Source organism: Thunnus thynnus, chromosome 19, assembly GCF_963924715.1.
Source record: "Thunnus thynnus chromosome 19, fThuThy2.1, whole genome shotgun sequence".
Classification (NCBI taxonomy): Eukaryota; Metazoa; Chordata; class Actinopteri; order Scombriformes; family Scombridae; genus Thunnus; species Thunnus thynnus.
Window position 1 is genome coordinate 13,558,271 of NC_089535.1, and position 26,422 is coordinate 13,584,692.

The 26,422-nt window shown below is 37.5% G+C and overlaps 1 protein-coding gene across 1 annotated transcript in view; it reads left to right on the forward strand.

Annotated features, from left to right (window-relative positions):
• LOC137170519 (astrotactin-2-like) overlaps positions 1-26,422 on the forward strand; it is a 287,500-nt gene that overhangs the window by 66,092 nt on the left and 194,986 nt on the right. Inside the window, exon 3 of the mRNA XM_067573959.1 lies at positions 23,586-24,015. Coding sequence (XP_067430060.1) covers positions 23,586-24,015 — 430 coding nt within the window. The remainder of the gene's footprint in view (positions 1-23,585; positions 24,016-26,422) is intronic.

Genomic DNA, 26,422 nt, shown 5'->3' on the forward strand with positions numbered 1-26,422 from the left:
TAATATTGCCATGTAGGCCACTCTTTCAGGGACCACTTAATAGAGCAGCCTTGTGGAAGAAATCTAGTCTCCATCCTTTCTGGCATCTTTTATACATTTTGTACTTTTAATTTTGTGGATTGATTTTATGTTCTGTAGTATGTATTATATTTGATTTAGTTTAAAATAGTTTATTGTAATGTATTTTTCATATATTCTTATATTATTGTGTTGGTGTATCCATTTTGTTTAATACATTTTTTATTTCCTGGAATATTGACCATATGTTTGAATTTGGTTTTCTGTCTATGCATGTTAGCCCTGAGAAATGGTGAGCAGTCAAGGATTTAGGCTGCCTGTCACCTAATGCTTAGTGGATGCTGGGAGAGGTCTATGACCTCTGCAACCCTGACCAGGACAAACCAGGATAGATGATTGATGGCTTTGTTGTTTTTGTTGTTGTTTTGCTACTGGATTAATTAATTAAGATATAATTATATTATTACTAATATTATAATCATTAATTATTATTGGTCTTTTATTTCTCCTTGTCTTGATTGCATCTCTTCATCTGAACATCTTCTCACACATGTTAATAACTGGACACCACTGAATGTCTTTCCTTTGTACTCCTATCCCTCTCATCTACAGCTCATATCCTTGGTAGAATAAAACCCCATGCTTCTTTGTGTTCATGCTAGTAGAGCATGAGACGAAATGGGGACCTGCTCATTAAAGCATTGCTCCATAGTGCCACAAACTGCCTTTAGCATTACCAAAAAAGACCAAAACCTTCCTGTGTGACAATATGTGGCTACCACATTTTATTTACGCTAGTTTCTAGTTGCCCTGTATGGTATTTATTATTGAGATGCAGATGTGCTATAGCATTTTAATGCATTCATTCACGTATGCTATCTGTCCAGTTCAATCTCACACTGCATTATTGCAATTGTGTGTGTCAGGAGTTGTCTTTATCTTATCTTATAGGTTGGTACCTCTGTAAAAGGAGACATTAGGGTATAAAATGCAAAGAAGGAGGGAATGGAGAAGGGAAGCATATCAAGGCAGTCAGAATGGGACAGAAGGTGTGTTGGCTTGGCCTCATGTTCCCAAGGTGTCTCCTGGCTCTTTGAGTGAACATCATTATGTCTGATGCTGTCAGTTCTGGGCCAGACTGAAGTGTGAGCACTCTATTCTTCTGGCATTGAGCTGTCAGTTTCTCACTCACTCAAGCAATCTTTTTCCCAAGTCTCTCTCCTTTTCTCTGTCCTTCTCCTACACTGTCTGTCTGTCATATGACAGCAGCAGACAGAGACAGTTATCAGTTTTAACACAGGTTAAAATGGCAATTGACTGACACAGAGATCAGATAGATTTGTTTTACCATTCACACTCATAACCAGTTGATCTGACGATATCATATTTTTCATTGTAAGAATTTATTATTTTGGGGCACAATAGGCTACAAGTTACCAACATCATTTAGTAATACTGTACAGTATGTTGAATAGGTAATATTCGCCAAGTTCAGTGTGTTCCATGGTTTAATAAAAAATGTCCCTGTCAAGGCTCGCATCAACACAAGTAATTCATAGAATAGAATAGAATAAAATAGAACAGAACAGAACAGAACAGAACAGAACAAAATGCCTTTGTTGTCATTGCACAGCTATACAATGAAATTTAGTGTCTCCCTGAGCGATATATACAATATATATAAAAACAAAACGAAAGCAGCAGAATCTTCAACACATCAACACACAATAAGTAACAAACAAGTATGAACATATATGTTAAAAGAAAAATAGTGAATTGATAAAATATTCTATAAGAAGGGTCATGTTTACATTTTTAAGCAGAATATCAGCCTTAAGAATGCATGTTGATTCTGGTGCTTACAAAGATGTGTTTACTATCTAGAAAGAACTGTTTCCTTCACACAAACAATCCACAGCCCTTCACTGTCCTTACAATGTTATTTTGAAAGGCTCAAAGCAAGACCTTTAACATGAAGTTGTTTGGCAATTGTGTTTTTTAAAACTCCTATTCAAACACTGGTCATTGGTCATATTCATTTCAAATGGCTTTCATGTATTTCAAAAAGAGTCACTGTTACTATGACTACATTACTCTTTAGTTTTAAATATCCATTAGCTACTTTCATGACTGCAACCTCATATGTTACTTGATAAATGTGATTCTTAACATTTTGACAGTGTATATAGGTAGCAGGTAAACAAACCTGCAGTTTCTGTTGGATTTTTTGTGTGTGTACCATACATTAGTCTCCTTTTCTTTCTTTTTTCAATTCTTGTATAAGTAAGGAAAAACAGTTTATGCTGAAAATGTATCATATTAATCCAAAACCTCACAGAGATAATGTACTGTATTTTTAAATGCCTGCATTTAGAATGCTTTCCCTAAAAAAAAATAATCATAAATTATCTCATGTTCAGAGATACCTTACATGTCCTTTGATCCTTTTTAAGATAATTTCCTGATATATCCATTCTTATGTCACTTAGTAAATGAATTTTAATTAACAACTACTGTATAATTCATTTACCTTATTCAGCTTTGTAAAAAAGCTTAAAAGTGTTGTTACATTAGTTCACATTGGCAGAGGCACTTACTGCCTGTCAGTTGCAGTTTAATCGTTTGATGAGGAGGTACAGTAGGTTAAAAAGTAACACAACACTCAAGAGCAGTTCCCAGGTTATGATATAATAAACTGCTGTTTTTATGCTGTAGTGATTTGCTTCAAATTTCAGAGTGCCATAGTGTCATTAAATTACAAATCAGTTCCAATGTGCTGATATAGTGCATTTTAAGACACGTCAAAAAACAGTTACGCTAATGAGGACAGTATTTCATGTGATGCTCTAAATACTGTGCACAGACTTGTATACAGTGCATTATGATACATTCATGTGAATTGGTAAAGCAAGTCAAAAAGTTAACTTTTGGGCCGTTGTTGTGAGCACTCCTTTTCCCTGACCATATTACCCTTATTTTCAATGTCTGACCATGACCTACTGTACAGTACGGTCCACTGACATGGAGTCATGCATTCATAATCTAATCTAATGCACCTGGCTATACTAGCATAGTGATATGATATCAAGTATTTTGCTGTATTTATGTATTACAACATGTCCTCCTCCTTGGCCTTGCCAGGAGGCTTTTAAATATTTGATTTCCATTGCCATCATAACAGTCAATCAAACTTTAATAACTATGGCAAAGATGGTATTAGTTGTGGTTGGCCTTTTGTCAAGCTGCTGTTAGTCTTTTATTTTTTTTTGCCTGGCTTTTCCTGATTTGTACCTTTAAGGGATGTGCTAGCAGGAGCCAAACTGTAATTGTAAATCACTGAAAGAGTAGTATTCTATATATCAGTACCAGTGAAGTACTTCATTACAGTTCTCTGCTGTGTCTCACTATATTCACAGTCTCTGTGTTGAGAGGTAAAATCTAATAGTTGTGTGACTAGTTTTTCCTCATCATACATTTGCAAAAATGGGAACATTGAAAGCAGTGTTTCTAAAATATCAAACCTACATTCACAAACACACGCGCACACTTCGGAGGCAAAGATGATTGATAGAATTTATACCCTTTCAGAAAGAACTTTCACAGCCCTGTAGAAAGAAAGGGAGAGAAAAAAATAACGTGATTCATGGAATTATTAACATCTAACACCAGACAGTTTGCCTCCGGAAAGGAGTCACACTGGTGGTTTGATCAGACCTCTGAGAAGAACTGAGGCAGCCCTTAAACAAAGCCCCCATCCCAATGGTAAGACAGATCACAGAGGGAAAAAAAAGCTATTTTCTCCACTCAGTGCAACTTTTACACCAGAAACAATCCATGATGCACAATGCATGATGCAATATTGAAAGGTTCCGGGGTGGGGGTGGGGGTGGCAGGGTAAAGCATAGGAAAGACATACTGTAATTGCATTTCTTTCTCATCAGCACTGGGAATGATATAATGCAGTGGGAATATGAATATGAAGTTCAGAGGAAACAGCAATCAGTCATATTGTGGAAAGCACTGTGGAGGATTTTTCAAAGAAATGTCATATTTGAGTTCACTGGGAGGACAGGTAGTATTTTACCAAAATGAGATGCAATAAAAGCTGGCAGTCCAGAGCCTTTCATGTGCCACATTACAGAACATAATCATCTTTTCCCGGAGATCTGGGTGTCTGTCGCACAACACAAAATGGAAAATAAACATGTTTCATCTGGACATTATGTTAAGTACACCAGTTAGCCAACAACAAAATAATTAACTAAAAACTAAAAGGAATGGAAAACATTTCTTTTTTAAAATCAGTCTCATGTCTCATGTCTTATAATGGAGCATATGCCTGAGGTCATTTAATATTCTTGCGCTCACACAATGTGAAGGGAGGACTCCTATTCTTATCTCAGTCCTGATAGATATGCATGAAGATATCGCGCACCCTACACGGTTGAAATGGCTTCCTTATAATTAAGCAGTCACTGGTGATATATGACCATCAGTGTGGTGGGTCATCGAGGCATTTGAGGCAATTGTGGCTCCTGTGGAATCAGGGGCTACAGAAATTAATTTCCACCATGCCCTGGCACATGCATGCATAGTGCTACTGTGGGTAAGGACACTTTCAATTATTGCGTCCAAGTGAGTTACATTTTAATTGCCCCAAGCTTTAATTGTTTCAGTCACCTTTTGGTTTCCATAATTTTTACACATGCATGTTATTGCACCATGAATACAAAATCAGTTCTAATTAAAATTACTGATAACTAGCAGCTTAAGAGACTGACATGAAGCTTCTGGAGTTAAGAAATATTAGAAAAGTGATTTGCCGAAGGAGGTAATTGTTCTTCTGTGTCTTCACATTATCTTTGCTCAGTATATATCTTATACTCACCCATCACATATTGGTTTAAGTGGTACATCAAGTCTCGGGCTCAAGATGCTCATTTGCCAGCTTTTTAGCATATTTATCACAAAAAGACTAGTAGCACTGGCTTTCATGGAGATTGCGAAGAACATTTATATGTGTCCCTTTTTTGCCTATTGATTTTACAGATATCACACTTGTTTAGTCACCAGACCATTATGTATCAATGATTTTTAAAAATGCTGGTGAAGAGCGCTGTATTTTTACCATTTTTATACATTGTTTGAGGTTACTTAAAATACTATATGTACAATCAAACTCTACAATAAATGACAATACACTGAATGACAATATACAGTAGGGTTTTGCTTTTTGAAATGACCCATATAACTCTTCTCAAAACAACTTGCATTTCCTGCGCTCCGAAATCCGCCACACCAATCAGGGCAGTCTATTACATTCTGTGTAATGACACTTAGTTTTGAGGGAAATGAAGGTGCACATAGATAATTACTTTGATCTGCTACTGTTTTTGTTGCCATTCTAAATGAGTAAGCCAGTTATATTAACAGTTACATTAACAGTAGGTAATGACAGAAACATTGCCGTGCTGGTTCAGCTAAAATATTTAGAGTTTGTGCAGAAAGCAGTTTTGCACACATTTCCACTAGCCTTTCTTCTGTAAGCGTTCATCAAACACTGCAGCCTACACCAGCCATTTCAAAAGTCCCATCTTTCCTACTTTTTAGAGGTTTAGGTAAATAAATAAGTTAAGCCTTGATAGGCTATTTGTCTATTTGTTTTCTTTGTGTGTGTGTGTGTGTGTGTGTGTGTGTGTGTGTGTGTGTGTGTGTGTGTGTGTGTGTTTGTGTGTGTGTGTGTGTGTGTGTGTGTGTTTGTGTGTGTGTGTGTGTGTTTGTGTACACAACAGAAACTCAGAGCTCTTTCCCTGAAGCACTGAAGCCTCAGTACTGTAGCTAGTGTTACCCTGGTAATGCACTGGATAAATGGCTCCATGTTGGATAGTGTAAATAATTACATTTTCTGCAAAAGAGTGGCACACATTATTGTTATTTGTCCATTCACCGTAAGAATTGTAATCAGCACTAGAAAGTGTTAAGGGCCACTCTAATGTCAAGTGAAGAACACTCCACGAAACAAATTATCTATTGTTAGCTGTAGGTGTTTAACTTATTTTTTCTCTTTAAGCACACTGTATGTGCACCACATAAATTGTTGCATTCATAATATTCTATAGCATTCAGCATCATCAAAATGATTTCACTTGTGATTGGCCCTATATGGTTTTTATTGTGCTTCTTTGGGTTTGCCATTTGTTGAGTTTTATGTGTCTTTACAGGCTAAGTTTACCATGTTACTCTGTAAGATGGTGTAAGAGTTCCCTCCTTTGAAGCTGCTTTCTCCTGCATTACTTTAGGATACGTAAGTAACATTATATGACCTGAAGAGAAGGTTTCGGTGCATCGGTAAAACTTTTTGTTTACACTGGCATTTCTATTGATTCCCTAGTGAGCTTGACATTCAGCTTTGTTTGAGAGTCCTTGAGAGTCCAGCAATGAAAAAAGAAAGACACTTTTACTGTTGCACTAATGATTGTGCTGTATCTAAAGGAAATGTCAAAATGCATTTTAAAAAAAATGAAAAGAAAAACAAAAAAGTTAAGGATTAGGAGCAAAAAATGAAGAATTAAAATAGCATATTTTTTAACTTGCTTTTATTTATTAATTTTTTAAAATTTAAATAACTTAAATATAATTTAAAAAAATATCACTGTTGTATATGTCAGTTTTGTCTCCAGTCCCTTTTACCCAAATGTCTTTCTAAGGAAGACAGATCAAGAAACATGTGTGAGAAGGAAAAACAGATACATAAATGTAACTTAATAGAATTGCAAATTTTATTTTTACCATTTGAACAATTCTAAAAAGTGTTTAATTTGTGGTATAAGCTTAGGCCATTTCAACACAAAATTGAATCACTCAGGATAGAAACCTGTGGTTTACCAGCTGACCCAAACTTAAAGTGCTGATGTGCCTCAAGACTAAAACACATTGTCACTACAACATAACAGCATGTCATATGACACTTGTCATTTGGTGCCCCTAGCACACATCATTCATGCCATGGCATGTCTACAAGTAAAAATAGATTGTTTTAGTTGTGTGTTATTTCACTTGATTCCTCACCTGAAGAGAACAATCTTGCCAGAAGATAGCTTTTGAAAATACTGTATCATTATAAATCCATGACTGTGAGATGGAAAGGTCTGGATTTTCTGGATTCTCTGTAAGCCAATAGAAAACAAGGGAGTATGCACCAAAAAGTGCTGCTTGTCTGAAGCACCGACTGCGTTGTTGCCAAAAAATAGGACATCATTCAGTGTAAATGCCCGCCACATATATCGAAATCAGTAAAAAATAATTGGACCATCTGTTTCCATATGTTTCCCACGACACTGGTGTCTTTTGTCTCACAATGCCACATGCACAGTATAAGTTAGCAAAGTTTTAGGGCAGACTGACATAGTTACTTTACACTTGCTGGTGTTAAATTAATTCAAAACTTAATTTGCATTGAGCCATTGACCCATTTTGAATTGAAAGTGATCGCTTGAAAATGATAAGTGAATTTGATATTTAATTCAAATTCAGTTTATTCATTCAATTCTAGCTTTCATGAGCATAGGGGACTTTTTTCCCCTGAATGATGACTGAAAGTCAGTCACCTCCTCTGTGGCTGCCAACAGTGGACTAACACACTTCACTGAGCTAATGACAAGCCATGTGGTGCTGTGCCTTCGTCATCACTTCAGACAATGCCCAAGTCTTACTCTCCTCACTCAGTGAAAGACTTGCAAATCATGTATTAGTTGCATGTATTGGGCAAATTGAACATATTGGCATCTATCCAATACGGCATCATAACCTGGCAGACATGTATAGTAGCTGTCAGAATCATCTTTGGCCACTTTTAAGCTGAAGTCTGCCAAGACAAGTGCAAGACAGTGTTGTCCCCAAGCTCACACTACATTGGAGAGAGATTTTAATCTCTGGCAACCTAGCAATATCCAGGGCCTTCAGCTTTCCTCTCGAACTCCCCTTCTACACCAATGAATGCTGTCATGGGGAGAGGCCCTGAGCTTCCTCCAGTGCTGAACCTCTTGCCTTCTGTCAGAGGATTTATAGACAGATCAGGTAAAGGGGTTCCCCAATGTTCTCCTGACCCTTTTTGACAGTTGAGGTCTTTGAAAGTCATGGTGAATAATATTTTCTCAAATTTAAATTCACAGTTAAAGATAATTTTCACACTTCCATTTCACAGTGAAGTGAATCACCCCAGCAGTTCATTAGCAGTAAGATAGAAGACTTGGTAGAGATGAGCAGTTCAGTTGATAACCATATTACTATGATGATTTTTCTGAAATAGCTATTATTCACAGCTTCAAGGAGTGCTACAACAAGCCATTTGTGGAAAATATTGGCTGTTCTGAAAACTGTATTAATCCTTTGTATCCCATGTTTTAATCTGTGTTATTATTATTATTTAAATTTCTGCCTATGCCACTGCTCTGGCCTCCTTGAAGGGTGTTCATTATAGGCAATCCATGACTAGCGCAGATATTCAGTGCACCATATGCGTGGCCAACAGAGAGATATTCCCCACAAAAATAACCCTATAGACATCTGAATCACTAATGAGACCATTTAGGTTTTCAAGTACCACTATAGATTTGTAAGAAGGATATTGAGCGTATCGCCCTTCTGCAGGAAAGCAAAATACTTCATTCTGCTATTAGGTGCTCACCAGTGTTGGGAATAACGCGTTACAAAGTAAGTTACTATAATTGTACTTCTTTTGGTGGTAACTAGTAATGTACATAATTACTTTTTCATATTGAACACAAACACAATGTCATCTGATCTTACTGTTTCTCAGAGCTGTGTTATAAAGGCACGTCATAGTAGCCAACTCGTGGTAAAACATAAGCCTTATCTCTGGAGTTATAACGTTATGTATTAAATAATACTTGTTACCTTAACCCAAAGCAGGCTTTTAAGTTGTCTTTCTTTTATATTTGTAAAACTGGATTTAAATGAACTGATTTGAGGTTGTAGGGGGAAAAAAACTGACCCTTTACTAAGTGGATTGAACTCTTGAGATTTTGGGAAAAGTCACGCTTTTGTGTTAAAAGTAACGCAAAAGTTATTTTCCCTGGTAAATATTTTTTATATGCAGTAATTGGCAAAGTAATTCAATTACTTTTTGAGAGAAGTAACTAGTAACTGTAACTAATTATTAATTTTCAGTAACTTGCCCAACACTGGTGCTCACATAAAACAGCAGTTAGTGTTCTCTCCCTTTCTGCACCACACTATCATATTGAGGTGACCCTCTCATCCACTGGGACACTCAAAATGTGCCTAGTTGCAGGACTGGGCCTTGGCGTCTCTATTCTGGGCATGGCTCCTTTGGTTCTTGTTGGAAGTCATAGGGGTCTTTCTGAAAGACTGTTTGTCCTCTCACCTGAAACTGTTTTACCTTGCATGTCTCTATAAAGGCTAGCTTTTGTGTAAGGCCTGGGGCACACTGCCTGCATGAGCAGCATATGTACATCATGGAACCTCTTACTTTATTTCGGCACCCGTGTTAACAGGTTAGAGCAGCCACACACGCACGGCTGCAGCGGATCTAGAGATTGGACATCTCGACTATTTTTTCCATGACGTGCAGTTCTCAGCAAAAATAGACAGTGATAATGATCTGTTGATAGTCATATTGACATCATACCAGCAACGTTACACCTTTCACTATACTTTCAATGTCTATGTCTGTAGAATATTTCACAGACATGAAAAAAATATAAAGTGTCACCACTGTGGGTCAGCCTACATGGTGGTGCATGGTAGGGCAGGGAGTCTCTCTGGCGGGGGAATTCCAGTGTCGAGAGTTCGTGACACACAGAGCTTCTTTTCTCAACTCCTGCTCACTTCCTGTAATATTACTTCAAACCTGGACTCCTGCCTGTCATTTTACTTGCTTCCAGATGGAAATTTGGTGTTGTTATTTTCCTTATTTTTTGTCAGTTTCCCTCCTGACAATTAGTTTGGAGGTTTGTTTGTTGGAGTGTGTTTGGCTCGTTTGGGGAACTTGGTGTCATCTGGAGGGATTTTCTTCACTTGGAGCGGTAACAGTGGGGATTTAACTGGCGGAATAATCAATATAATTAATAAAAAATAGTTCTGTGTGAGAAGTGTATGTGGCTGACACAAAAGTAGCGCCAACCAGGCCCCATGATGCCCATTAGAAAGATTGCTTTCACTTATTTATTTTTCACAATTAAGAACACACTTCTTAATCTTTTTCTGTCTAAACTAAATATAAATTAAATTCATAATGAAATGATATGAAACATTCTATTATTTATGGGCATTATCAAAGTCAAACTCTATGTAGAAAGATAGAGCTGGCAGTAGCAGCGCAGCAGCAACAATGCTGTCTGTGTGGCCACCACACGTGTGCCAGCCATAGCAGTTTAGCAACATACACACACGCTGAGGAAGGCAGTGTGTAATTGTGTAATTAATTCTAATTATAGTAACATTTTTAAAATTAACAAAGAAGATGAATCTTCTAATCAATGCTCTGTTGAAAGCTGTAAATTATTATTGTACATGTCTGCAGACAGAGCAAAAACATAATATTTTCTTCCTCAAATTTTTATTCAACTAATGTATTACTTTACATGTGCACAGATATGAGGCCAGTAGTACACTAGGGGCAAGTGTAAAAGTCTAATTTCCTTTAATTAGCCCATAAGGAGGCCAGCAATATGGTTACAGACCACTATTCACCAAGCTCTTCTGCAGTGAGTGACACCGTATGTGTATAGGTCAAGGTGTTCTTTATGGGTTTTGCTTTGCCTTGGCTCTGTGTCTTATTTGTATCCATAGGGGAGGAAACGGTACAAGCAGCTCTTCACAGAAGCTCCTTGGCATGCTTCCCACATGTTCTCATTCATAGCTGCTCTGTTCCCAGATTTTAGCTGGGCACTAAACACATGGTCAGGTGCTCTGGTGCTGCACAAGGACTGTGTCTCTGTCACAGTGGCTTGGGTCCAGGATTTGGTTATTACACGGGTGTAACAGAGAAAGGAGTCTTTCCTGCTTTGTTGTATTTGACTTTTTAATAAATTATGTAATTTGGACATACATCCACTGAATCATCTGCATATACGTACAGCATACAGTATATCCTCACAGTTATAGGGTTCCATTATTCGGTGTTTGTCAAAAAAGGTCCTAATTGGTGTATTACATGCAGGAGAGGTAAAGTAATAGGCTCATTTAGCCTCACAGATGTAAGCATGTTGAAGTGGTCACCTATAGACCTTATTTTTTTGACTTGTCATAGCAGGACAAGCATAGGTGGAACTGATAACATTAAGGATGGCTCAGTTCCATTTAAGTGTCAAAAGAAGCCCTACTGCTGAACCATCATGCACTTTACCACGGTCATAAATTTGGAAGAACTAAAGGGGATGCAGACATCATTCATTTTATTAATTGCACCTGTGCTTTTCCTGCTTTGGCATGTCAGAATATCTGATGTTAAAATGGTCTATTGGTGAGGGGAAGAGAGTGATAGCTGTTGCAGTTTTAATACTTGCTCCATCTGTCAGCTAAAATAAAATAATCAATATAAATGGAACATCACTTTGTCACGCAAACCTCCACTGGAAATTAAATATTCAAACAGAAGTGTAGTTAAAACATGTAGCTGTAAAACATTTTATCATCTATTGCCACGTTTTATGCTAAAACATAAGGAATAAAACAAAAAAACATAAAATTATGCTTTGTCAGACACAAACAAGTGAGCTCCTTATCTGGGATGAGCTATGATAAACATCAGATGTAAATTATTTGGATAAAACATACATATACATAGTTCAAATATCAAACATCAAAGACAGAACTTGATTAACCACCTGCATCATTACATTACTTAAGGTCTCTCAAACGCCCTAGTTTCAAAGCAGCTGTAAATAAAAGACAAAAACAGTAGTTGTTATCATTGCCTGGTGGCACAAACTGTCTAATTCGCAGCTGTTACATTCCATGCCTATAGATGGCTTCTGCAAGCATAAACTCATACTATTACTTTTCTTGCATATAGGCAGTGAAGGTTGAACTGGAACTTCAGGGTCAGAACTCCAGATCTGAGACTGTTGCCACTGCGGCTCTGTAATTGGATTTTATAGGTCTTGTTTTAGCAGTTTAACATGAATCACACTGTATTGTTGTTATAACAGTTCACATTTAGCAACTGGACATTCAACTGTGCTTAACTCACACCCAGTGAGAAAATTGTATTTGATAGTGTGAACTTTGGGTTCTCTCTGCTTGTGTTGTGAAGTTTTGTGTGGAATATTTTGTGCAATTATACGCATAAATGTGTGCTACATTATATGCAGTTGACATGTACGTGTGGGATTGCATGCTTTCATGCATATGCACATAGTGCTGGTCTCTCTCTTTCACACACCTCTTTTTAGAATTTGAATTGTTGTGTTGTAACTACCTATCCATTCACCCATTCACTCACCCATTCACTCACCCATTCATTTGTGTGCATAATCTCAGGGGGCTGGAGCCTATCCCAGCTACCACTTGGCAAAAAGCAGAATAAAGCCTTGAAAGGTCGCCAATCCATCACAGATCTGACAAAAATGGACAAACATATTCATACACATTCACACCTGTGGGCAATTAGAGTTACAAAATTATTGAACTTGTGTGTCTTTGGACTGTGGGAAGAAACCCATGCAGACAAGGGAAACAGAAACTCTGCACAAAACAGCCCTTGCTAGTTGGTAGATTTGAACTCAGGACCCTCTTTGGCTGAGTTGTCTTCATATATAAATTAGTTGGTAAAAAAACTATAGGATTGCTTTCATAACACAGTTCAATGATATAGCCAGTTTAAACATTAATTTAATGGCTATTCCCACAGTACATCATACTTATTTAAAACTAAAAAATATAATGTACTATTCTAACTCTTAAGAACATTGTGATACTCTCTGAGTAGTTCTCATCTTTTTAAATATCTATTCAGAGAGCATTCCCAGTGACAAACATGTACAGATAAACCAATGTGCACCACATACACAATCTGACTGTCTCTCTTTCACACACACAGCACGTGCATGCTTGAAAACACAAACCGTTGTAATAGAGCACTTGTTTGGCTGGGCAAGTGTCATGACCAAAGCAAATTAGTTCTCTTCAGGCTTCCAGATGCAGTGAAAGTGGAAGTGGGAGGATGCTATTAATAGTTTATCTTTGGAGAGACAAAACTCAGATAGGATTGGCCGCATCCCCCCATCTTTGTTTTTTTTTTTGTTTTTTTTTTTCCCTTTTTCCTCTGCCCATTCACTCACCTTCTCTTTGTCTGTTCTGTTGCCTGGGTAACAGTTACCGATGGAGACTAGGGGTTCCTGGTGCTGAAGGGAGAATATTATGGAATAACTGTGTTCTTGTATGCACTCTTGACTGGTTGTGTGCGTAGATGTTTGATTGATGTGATTGCACCGTGTCAGTGCTGATGTGGAATGGGGAAGTAGATTGTTTTTAGTAATTTAACTATGTTGCCTAAGAATTTTACATATTCACTTTTAAAAAATGACATACTGTACAAGAAATGGCTTGTATGATTTTTTTTAATATATATGTTTTGGAACAATCTGAGTGTTTGTTTGTGTGTGGGTGGGTGTGGGTAGATTGCCCTTTAAGCCTGATTAATGAATGTATTGTTTAGGGAGAATGAAAATGAATTGTGGAAACTATAGACTTGAGCACCATGAAATAGAACAATCAGTAATATGGTCTCTTTAGGAATATGTAATTACAGCCAGGAGGAACTTAAAAAAATTAATATCTGCAAACTGCAAACTTTTCTCCTTTTCTGTAATCGACAGAATATACAGTCTCACATTTAAACACGGACATTGATATAGTCAATGATACAGATATTGAACTGAAATTGACCTAACCTGACCCCATATTTTTCTACAGCACATTTAAATATTTATAATATAATATAATATGTTCCTTCCTCATCACTATGTATTGTATCTTATGCTATGTATTGTAGAGCGGGAACAAGCACCATCATTATTTAGCTCTCCCTGTTGTGATAGTCAATATATTTTGTAGTATTTATTCCCATATTTCACAAACTCTTTCAGCTTTTCTCAGGTACAGGGGCAATACAAAGCGTTATTCAGATTAACATTAGGGTTTGAAAACCAGGGAACACTCATGTTGATGCCTCACTTAAGATATACAGTATTTACTGTTGGGAATTAGACCATCCTCACTGCATGTCTCATTAACCTCTATGAACTCTAAAGATAACACCACAAAGCACTGCCATACTAACTACCTTAGGCTGGCAGACCAGCAGCTTTTCTCCTCATCTCCTCTATATCTAACTATTGATTCATCCCAATTCGTGCTGTTCTTTTAATGGCCCCTTGAAGCACAGTGATTAAAGTCTTGGGGAAATTTCCCATTAATGTATATTTGAAATGCTTGTTTTCCCTCCCCTTAGTGCTAATGATAGCAGATGTGCTTTGCTAGCAGCCATTAATGACTCAAGCACCAATTGGGAACATCTGTGCTATTTGAATTGAGCTTGGAAGTCTTAATCAGACCTGTGTCATCTACTGTATTTGCATTTTCAAATGAATCTTAGCACATTACATGTTTTCACTGCAGAATTGTGTATTCACATTTCTTTCCCCCTCCTCCCTAGCCTGATGTAAAGACAAACTGACATGTTCCCTACAGACTTCTATGTTTAAACCCCTTGCCTACAGGTGAAAACAGGTGTCAATAGAAACACTCTATGCTGTATATAACATGAAATATGTGGTGTGGAGCTGTCAGTGAAGTGAAGAGACATTGTTGTGAGATGAGGAGCAGAAGGGAGGAATCAGGAATTGGGGTTTGTGGTGGAGAGCAGGACGGAGGGCGAAAGTGAGTTTTTGATTGAATCTGGCACAAATGGACAAAGACTACTTTCCTCTTCAGCTGCTGGCGCTCGCTGACAGGTGTACTCTCACAAGCTGTTGTGGTAACACTTGGCCGACAGCTGCAGATACAAATAAAGGCCTCACTTCAAGCTAAACGACAGGGAATATAACAAGGGCTGAGGCCCCTGCTGCCTCTGATGCAAGTACATGGTCACAAGATCACGCTGACACATAAAAACACCTATAATCACACGTAGCTCCATTGTACCCGTCAGCTTTCAAGGCAAGCATATTTCTTCCTCCAGTGTGAACTCATTCATTTCACAGTTTTAGTCTTATGAATATTTTGTATTCTGTTAAATACCACACAATAGCTCCTGATGGCACAGAAACAAGAACAATCTGGCAGTAATCCTTGTAAGCCTTGAAAAACTTTTTTTTTTTTTTAATATGGGTCTCCAAGCAAAATAGAGAAACAAAATGACAAAATGTGTATGTGTGTCCACAGTTATTTTCCCACATGCTGCTTCTTACAAATACTTTATACACCATTGTCCACACTCTGATGTTTGTATCTTTACAAAAGCAAAAATCCATTTCCTATCCCTTACAGTCCTCAGCCCTTCCTTTTTCTCAATCAAAGTCACCCCAAGGGCCTCATTGTCCAGGACCTCTTATTGCCTTGTTATCAACAGCTGGAGCAAGCCTGTATTGGCCCCTTGTGACAACACTGCAAATATTGGCATTACCTTTCTAATCACATTTCTTTCCCTGAAATGTCACTGACGAGGGCATGTGTGCTTACAGTTGGCTTGCACTGCTTCAATGTGAAGATATAATTTATCTCTTACAAAAGCAAATGAAAGAGCCATAATGTAGTGTGGGTGAGCAGGGTGGTGTTAGTGTGTTGGGGCATTGCAGTCTCTTCTTTTCCAGCAGTACTAATTTGCCACAGTAATGAGCAAGCAGCGGTGCATGGTCATCAGGCAATTATATTTGGTTACCATGCAAACAGTGAGCATCATGGGATGTCATTATACTGAGAAATATACCCAGGCTCCATTACAGTGGTGGGGAGAAAACAAATGCTAGCCATTTTCTGAATGCAGACCCTTTATTTTTGCTACTTATGTGTGATTCTGAAATGCAAACAATTTTTCCTCAAGGGATGGCCTCATGGATATCAATCTGATGCACACAGTCATCTGTTTGTTTTTCTGTCCACTACTCACTTCCCCATTATTCAGAGTGTAATTGCATCAAAAAAAAAACATAGAGGGATTCCATATGGTTTGCTTTGTAATTGTTTGGTTTGTCATGTGCAAAAAATACTCAGTGTCCATTATTTACAAATAAAAAAAAAACAAAACGAAAAAACTGAAATGCCTAATTTTCCTTAAACTGTATGCATGCGGAAAACAAACAGACAGAGAGAAAGATAACTGTTTTCATTCTTGTGAGTGCCAAAACAAAATTATGTATGATTATATTTTGAAATGCCCATTGCGTGGTATAATGGAAAATGTTTAACAGAATGCCCCTGTAGGTTTTAGTAAACACTGATGTCCTCTATCAGCCATATTGCCCATAGCTGAATGAGATGTAATGCAGAGGTCCCACGTCCTCTATTATCAAGCTGAAGCAAATTAATTTACATAGTGTGTTATGGTAACATTTCACTTTAAAGTATACACTAGAGGATACAGTGCTGGAGGATCATTGTTTTAAAATAATCAATGCATATTATTTTGGGTCGGGAAGGTTTCTAGTTTGTTCCTGACTAAAACAGGAACAAGACTGTAGTTGTGCCTTCCAATTAAAGTCAATATAAAGCGTGCAACCAGCTGGCAAGACAAGAAACAATGGTAACAGTTTTGGATGTTTGTAATATGTTAGAACATTAAGACAATACCAAGCAATTTGCATGCTTCTGATGTGTAGTAATCAACAAATGTGCATATAGTCTAGTCTTTACATTTTACAATGAGGGTTTGAAATTGCAAAGTGGGTATATAGTATATTACATTGTATAAAATCAGTCATGAAATTTATAGGGCATGGCTAAATGCGGAAAACAATATATTTTCTGTGAACGCAAACAAAACGGCACCTTTAAAAAATGACTTTGCTCTGCAAGTGTTGCATATGTATAAAGAACTCCCCTTACAGAACTGAGATGCCATTTATCGCCGTAATCTGTGGTATAGATGCAGACTTCATCTTTCTGTAGAGACACCAAGCTTGGAGATCCTGAGCCAGACTTACTGTTAGGCTGACAGAGAGAGGAAAGCGGTGGGTGTAGGGCATGGGCTAAAGCTAGAAAAAGCCTGGGAGAGAGGTATTGAGTGGGCGGGAGCACCGCACTAGCAAATCAGCCCTAATTCTGTGCTATAATTCACAAGGCCAGGGCTCAAGACAGCATTATCCGACCTGAAATCTTTTCCCTGTGTGTGATAGAGCATTGTGGCATGTAAAAGGGGTGGATGGAGAGGTGGAGTAATGAAAGGGTTAGGACTCAAGGCGATGGAAAAGGGGATGAGGGGAGGATGATGGAAACATGTATTAGTTCCCATGGTGAGAGGGACAAAATGGAAAGGTCGACCTGGTGCTTTCTAGTTAAGCTGTGGGAGATTTTCATTCAGTTTTCAATCACACCGTAATCTGATTTTATGATTAGGTATGGGCTTTTGGTCAGTGTAAGTTCTCTAGTGATTTACATAGCCTTGGCTGTGGACTTAAATGACTTTTGGTTACCTCCACTTCCATCAAAAAAATAAAAACAAAAAAACTTTAACTTTGCCTTACCAATTATGATATGGTTTTGGGAAACACAGTGTTGTTGGGGGGGAGGTGGGACAAACGATCTTAGTTTAGTTTGCTTGTAGACATTGTTGTTCATCAAAACCAAAACAACATTTTTGCCGTCTTAAAAATCAGATCATGTAAAGCTAACATCAGTCTGGCTACGCTGTGTCTGTATCATGTGTCTGAGACCTGACTAGTGTTTTTCCATGTGCCCAGACAAGCATGGTTTCTCCAAGGTGAATTAGCAGAGTGGAAACATTGACCAGAGAGCCAAGTCCTGTCATTCATGCTGTGACTTCTAGTTGGACAGAGAGAATGGAGAGCAGATTCTAGGGCACATGCCACTTGAACTTCCTGGTGAGAGAGAGGGGTAGGAAAAATGGATACAAGAAGGGAAAGTAAGTGGGAGGTTGACGAGTAAAAGATGCTGACAAAAAAAAAAAAAAAAGTTGCAGAGAGAGGATTAGAATGTAGTTCTGTCTTGGAGATGCCTGACACACAGTGGCATGGACACAGAAACAGGCCATTAAAGGTGTGTGTATTGACATGTCAGGGGAGTGCTTGTATATTACTGTGTGTACACCTGTGCTTGTGTGCCTTTGGCTATGATATGCTTGCTTCTACATGTCATCTGTGGCTTTTTGAGATAATACATTCACATTATCTTTTTCTTTTGGGCTGTCAATTCAATATGTGAGTATTTTACAGTGACATTTCTTCCAAAGAATACACTAAAGATTGCTGTCGTCCACTCTCCCCTTGAAGCAGGATGTGGATGGTTGCGGGGGTTATGTGAGCCACTGCCTCCACTGTGCACAGATGGTGGCTAAACCACAGAGCATGTGTTGGATTGTTGGATCCAAATTGTGTTGTTTTGCTGCATAAAAAAGCTTATTAGTATCATAAGGGAGTCATAGTCATGCCAAGGTAGATATAAAAGTTGCATTTTCCCACATCTTGAGTCTCTACTGGAGCTACTGAACCAAGAGTAAAGAGTGGATCAATATGACTGATCATCAAACCTCCTAGCTGTTAAAGAGATTGATGTGGTTTGAGGGTTTGATCGAGTTTTCATCATTAGAGGGTATGCAATTTTGTGTTTGTTTCATTATAACCAGTTAACACTCAGGCATATACTCACACTGTTGTTTTGATACTATAGTCAAAAATATAAACATAATTACTTTATACATTTTAGATACATCATTTATTTAAGATATTATTTATTATACATATTTTCTAGTGAATAGAAAAAAGTTCCACGTATGTCATACTTAAACACAATTATTTGGTTACAGTATGTTCATTTTTTGTATGCTTTGGGAGAACATTAGAAATAACAAAAAATACAGTTTCATCCTTTCCTTTGTGTACAGATACATTATTATTATTTTTTTTTATCAAAGCATAATTTTTAATAGTGAATGGTGATCTTTACAAATAATGTAGACATTATTGATTTCATGCTGCTCACCTTTGTTCTGGATAGAAAATGCAGCAAAGCATCTGTCTAGATATCTGCTAATGTAGGCTCCCTTCTTTTTCTGTGAATGGGCCCGAGAGAGGTGACACGACCAGATCCATGGTGACAGTGCTATTTCTGTTCTCAACAGAAGAAATGCCATCAGAGTGAGTGTCACATGAACATTGAAGATATTAGATACAACAGCAGAAAGACTATCACAGTAAAACACTTACAAAAACGCACTCAAGATGTTGCGCCATGTTCTGGTGTTTATTTTCATACTTTAGTGTTAATGTGACCAGTAACTCTTATATACTCTAATATGATGAGTTTTCATGAGAACATAGGACAACATGTACAGTAAATAATATACTGCAGTTATTCTCTGGAACTTCGATGCTTGATGATGAAGTGGATGCATATTGTACTCATCATTTAAGAAGAAATGAGTTGAAGGCTGAACAGGAAATTACACTGGAAATAGCTTATGCAAATAAACAACATTATATGACAAAGTAAAAAATCTAAAAGTTCTATTGTGACTCTTGAACAGACTGACAGCTGAAATTAAAGAAAAAGCATGTTATGTCTTATTTTAAAGCCTAAAAAAATTCCCGAACTTACACGTTCCTACTTCTTTCATTGCCACACAGTAGGGATGTCTGCAATTAATCAGTGATTGAATATCTTTAATTCATATTCACTTCAATCAGGCTTAATGATTAAGTCTAATGAGGTTTTGCTTTGGATTATTTAACCTTTAGACATTTTACTACTTAAACAAGTGGTGCACTATAACCAGGTACCTACAGTACAGTGTCACCATATTCAAGTGCTCTGTCATGACTGCGCAAGTGTAGTTCTGTATGTCTACATTATGACCCTGAAAATTAAAAGCTTAATGTGAAAGATGTTTGGTTTTTTTTTTTCTTTACTTTGCATCCATCATTGTTTAGACCACTGCTGTTCATTTGCCTTGCATGTTGGTGAGTTAAAGTTCAGTAAAATTTTTCTAACTTTGATAATGTCTTTTTAATTTTTGTTAGACAGTCTCTATCCTTTAGGCCAGATACTTAATACTGTTTTAGGAGACATTTTATTAGAACAATAAAAATGAATTCTCAGTTGTGTTTGTAAAACAACCAGGAAAAAGAAATATTAAATTAGCAGATGTCTGTACATCTGCTAATTTAATAGAGGCCAACTTGAGGCCATGTTAATTACATTGCATTCTTGTCTAAGCCAGCCATCTAAACAAATCCTGTTCATTGCTTTTGCATGGTGGATATTTTACTGTAATGTGTTTTGAATGTGGCAGAAAACAAAATTACTAGAATGTATTATGGTCATATGTGTCATATTGATTTTTTTCTCACCCAGCCCAAAACAGAATTAGAAGGTTTTATTTTTATGCAGAAGTTCATGAAATACAATAAGCACTAGAATAATGTGCAGTAAACATGACCCTGTGGCAGCATGATTTAGTATTTTTTAGCACACAAAGTTATTGGAAATAGTGGATGAAAAGTAAAGAAGTAATCAGGTGGTGAAGGAAACCTGTACTACAGAAAGAGTGGAATCGTGCGGCTTCCAGCCTCTCTCCTCCCCATGAAGTCACTTAAGACTAAAGCAGTGGGGATTTGTAGGGTCTGAAGATGAACAGAAAACCCATTTTCCCTCATGGCTACATCTGCCACTGTGAATTTATATGGCTGTTGTACTGAAGAGTGGAAGAAAGATGTGATCAAACATGAAGGGGAATGGAGACTGAGAGACACATAGTAATCGAGAGGAAGAAAGAACCAAAAAAAAAAAAAAGGAGAACGGTGGGAAGTGCAGAGGAAAACATTGTGAAATGATACAGGAAGGAAATTTGAGATAAATGAATCAGGAAGCTAGAAAAAGTACATGAAATATAAACTCTGAAGGGCACTGACACGACACAGAATTAAGTGAACAGAGATTTGAAAAGACAAAAACTGATATACGTTACAAAGCTTTTTAGTAGAAATGATTGTTTTGAGACTTTGATACATGTATCAAGTCTGCTGTATTTAAGTCTAAATGTAAGGAGGTAAATTAAGGTTTTAAATGTTGACTTGCTAGCATACGGTTTGATTGTAGAAGGTTAATACCTTCAAAAGTCCGTGACGAATGGACAAACCCATTTTTGCTCTTCAGTGAAAATCAGAGGAATATTTTAAATTGAGATTTCAATAGTTTATCCTTTTTTCTTCGTCAATATTACGTCACCATTTTTTAGTGGTGCTGCAGAGCCATGCAATGTCAATCCATTATCACTCTGCTGCTAAAACGAAACATAAGCCTTCATATGTTTCTGCTATTCTTCAAGGGGAATTAATATAGAAGTGCAGGCTAAGGGGAGTTTGCGGGACTGCATTTCTGCAAAGCTGCCATCCTATCTGAGATTAATGAACAAGTTTGTCCGTGGTATTAGTCCTCCCTGTGCCGCCTCTCCTCTCAGCATAGTTTGATTTATGGACACCCAGCAGTGCATGAGTTATAATTTGAAAGGGGTTTGTTTTTCCTCATGAAGATGGAATTTTAAATGTTATGATGAATGACCCCTTGTGGTTTTTATTTATTATTCTGTCCTGATTTAGTTTGCGTGTGTGTGTGTGTCAGCATGTGCACACGTTTCCTTTGTGCTCATAAAATTGCTGACACTGCATTTTCTTGTCTTTTCTGTCTGACAAATATGTCACCCTTAGGTTGCCATGTGTAGCTGAATCAAAATACCATGTCTCCCCTATTTGATGCCATTGTGAAAAATCAAAGAATAAGTCATGCCCTCCCTTTCTTTCCACCATTCTGTACGTGCATATGGATTGACTTTATCATCCAGCCACAGCATGTATGGCAGGATGTTTGATGTTTCTGTGATGGCGAGATATTGAATGAACCATGGAGAAATGTGATGCTCCTTGGTGAATTTACAGGACCATAGAAAGGGCTTAGGGAAGAAAGAGAGGGTAAAACAGGCTAACAACCCTGGTGTGTTGGTGTGTGTGACACTCCTAAGATAGGAGTCCAATTGCAGCACTGCTGCAAACAAAGAAAAATCAGCCTGCTGTGTATATGTGTTAGTGTGACTTTACATAAGGAATGGACACAAAAACAGGGACACCTGCGCAGTGTAATGCAATTCAATCTAATATCTCTGCAGTAAATTTTTCATTTGTGGATCTTATAATGTTAGATTATTTTTGAGGCTGAAGTGGTGGGAAGTGCTAAGTCTACTCTATGCTAATTTCTGAGGTTGTAGTGTATGATGTTGTTGTATTAGATTGCATTATTTTAAAAGGTGTTACTGGTGTTGTTTTAATTGTTGTATTGTAGGTACTGTTGTGTGTTATTAATACTGTAGCACTAAATAGAGTATCACTATGAATGAAAATTACAGTACAAATGAAATGTATCATTATTTTTATTTATTATTATTTAATCTCTCTTCTGTATTGTAGATGTTCATGTATGTGAATACTGTATGCAGGTATCTACTGTACTGTATGTCTGACTGCAGAAAGTGCACAATGTGCTAACAAAATGCTGATTTCAAGCACTAAAAATCTGCAATGTGCTGTTTAGCAATTTAATTGTGTGCAAGCGCGTTAGTGTGTGTGAATTAGTGTGTGTCTATATCCTTCCTACCTTCTAATTACTTGCTAATGTCATCATTGCTACTGGGATGCCCTGCATTTCATTCTTCTCTCTTTTCCTGAATAAGTCCAGAAATACTTTTGATCCTCACCAGCTTCCTTCGTCTTATCCAGGGGTTAGCCAGGATAACATTAACACTTAATCAAAAGGACTTAAGCAAATAAATCATCTTTCAAACGCTGCCACTAAATTATATTATTTTTATTTGGCAGATCAATTATTATTTATCAAGCCCTAGAAACGTTATATGTCTGACATGTGCTTGTTAGTGCTGTTCCTGATGCAGTTAGTCTATGAGGTTGTCATTATTTTTTAGACTGTTCCCTTTTTACTTACCAAATTGATTTAATTATTTTTGACCAATGCACTTGTACTGTAGTCTTTGTACAAAGTATTTGGTCTCTTGAGGACCCAGTTACCTCATGTTGCTTTGAGAACTCATATTGAAATGTTGATTGCCAGACCTCTTTAATAGCTGACAAATGGTGCTAACTGGCATTCAGCCTAATATAAATGGCACTGAAGCTGTGATTGTAATTGCTATTGTTTGAGGTATAGTTTTATGTATTATGTGTTCGCATTTTTGTGTAACACATGTAATATTGACATTACCAATGAAGTGTTAACATCAGAGTTGTTGTCCTTGTGTTCTGTCCTCACATTCTCTTTCTCTTTTTTCTCCTGCTTTTATTCAGGGAGGCCTCATCGCTCTGCTCCTCCTAATTCTCCTCTTCACCCTTGTTCTGTATACACGCCATCGATGGTGCAAGCGTCGCCGTATTCCCCAGAAGAGTGCCAGCACCGAGGCCACCCATGAGATCCATTACATTCCCTCTGTTCTACTTGGACCCCAGGGCCGTGACAGCTACCGGGGCTCTCGGAGCACTCACCAGCATGGCACCTCTGTCATAGGTATGCCCATTCGCGAGACTCCCATTCTTGATGATTACGACTGTGATGAAGAGGAGCAAGGTGGACACTCACTTAACTCCACACCCAACCAGCTCCACAACAAGCTGAGTGATGGGAAGGTTCAGGAGGACTATGGAGTTAGCATTGGCATCGGAGGACACACTGACATTATGTGCAAGGAAGATGAACTTAAACATAATTTTGAAAAACGAGGTAGGTTGGTTGCCTTAAATACATTTTCCCTTAATAAACACAGTAAAATGAAGATTAATTGTGTGATAGCTGTAAGATTAAAGGATAGGTTCACAATTTTTTTAAGTCTTTAAACAATAGTCAGGTACCCAAATGAACACTGAAATAGGTCATCATCAGGTAATCAAGGTAGCAATCCTGTTCATGCTGACTATTAACAGATCCCTCCCAAATGTGCTTATAATGTAAGTGATGGGGGACAAAAACCACAGTATAAAAATGTATTTAAAAGTTTATGTGATGCTAATATGAAGCTTCAGCCATCCAAATTAGTAAAATCAAGTCTTTTCAGTGCTAATGTCTCTCTTTTTGTTACTATCCTTCCACCGTAGTTCAACAGGGAACCACTGTCCAATGAAGACTGTAACTTTGGATCTCTATTTAAATTGACCAACTCAGACTGCTGAAGCCTCATATTAGCTTCAGATGAATTCTTTTTGATAAATACATTTTTGCACAAAAAAGGACTCTGGATTTTGTCCCCCATCTTTTTACATTGTAAGCATATTTGGAAGGAATCTTTTAGTTTTTAATCATTCCTCCAGTATTATCTGGAGGAATGATTAAAGTGAGCAAAACCTAATTCAATGTTCATTTGGGCACCTGAATATTGTTTTAAAATAGACTTGAAAAATTGTGAATCTATCCTTTAACAGCATGATCCTGGTTTTGCCTATCATACAACTACGAGCAGCATTCAAAAAAAAAATAGTGAGTTCTCCTATAAAATCTGTTGTGCTCAGTGGTGGCTGTCCTGCTTTTGCAAGCATGATTTGTACATCCGTCAAGGCTCTCAGTGCCAGCTCCCCAGATGGCTCAGCCTGGACAGTTCACTTTGGCTCCGGCCAGCCCACCCATGTTCTTGATAGCACAGCATGTACTGCTTATATTTTGTCAAAAATAAGCAGTTTCGTATGACTTACATCGTTTCTTCACCCTGGTAATGATATCTAAGAATCCTGTATTCCATGAGTCATATTAACTATGAATATTTCCACATCTACAGTGAAACCACACGCTTTTACTCCCACTGCCCCTTCTCGGTTGACATAGCCATAGACTCTACATCATTGTGTCATGCAGTAATGTAATGCAGTGTCATGTAATTTAATGTAATGTGTGGAGGTCAAGTGACAGGGTCCACTGGTCTGGTCGATTAGATAGTGAGGTGTGTCATCGGGTGACACGTTGGGCCTCGCTAAACATAGTCAGGGGTCTGTACTTTAAGCAAGGACAAAAATTCTATGTTGCCATTAGTGACAAAACTAGGTACTTTTCAAAAAATGTCTGCAAAACAGATTAAAAACATACATTATATGTATGTAGAGGCATTTGTTGATAATTATAATAGTATTAATAATAATACTTATATATAACAATAAAACTTTATTTATGTAGCGCTTTTCAAAAACGAGTTTACAAAGTGCTTCACAGACATAAAATCAGAAAATACACAGTGCAATAGCAATCTAAATAATTTCAATGCAGTCAATAAAGAGAAACATAGATAAAAGACAATGAATAAAAATCTTAAGAATAAATAAAGCCATAAAGAAAAAGAAAAACTCTAATTAAAAGTCATTTTATTAAAAAAAATTAGTTTTAAAAAGAGTTTTAAAAGAGGACACTGAGGTAGTTTGTCTGATTCTCAATGGGAGGTTGTGGAGCCCTCACAGCAAATGCTCTACTACCCTCTGTCTGCAGATCTGAGAGCACGAGCAGGGGTGTAAGGGGTGAGAAGGTCGATAATGTAAGACAGGGCAAGGCTGCTCAGTGATTTAAAAACAAGCAATAAAATTTTAAAGTCTTTTCTGAACACTACAGGTAACCAGTGCATTGAGGCGAGAATAGGGGAAATGAGCCCATATTTTGAGTTTTTGTAAGAACCCTAGCTGCAGTATTTTGTACATGTTGGAGGTGGTTGATGTATTTCTGGGGCAGTCCAGCAAATAATAAGTTATAGTAATCTAGATGGGTGGAGACAAAAGCATGAACGAAAGTTTGTGCATCGCTGAATGAAAGAAATGATCTAATCTTGGCAATACTCCTGATGACCAATAGCTTATTTGGTGATATTGCTAAAATATTTAGAGAAGTTCAGGTCTGAATCAAATATTACTCCCAGATTTCTGGCATCATGGGTGCACTGCAAACCCTGGGAAACTAAAGTCAGGATTAATCAATCCCTGTGTGCTTTGGGTTCAAATATTATCACTTCAGTTTTGTCATTGTTCAATATTGGGAAGTTACTGGACATCCAGGACCTTATGTCTGCAAGACAGGCAGTGAATGAGGTAACTGAGGGGAGATCTGATGGATTTATGGGCAAATAGATTTGTGTATCGTCAGCATAAAGATGGAAAGAAAT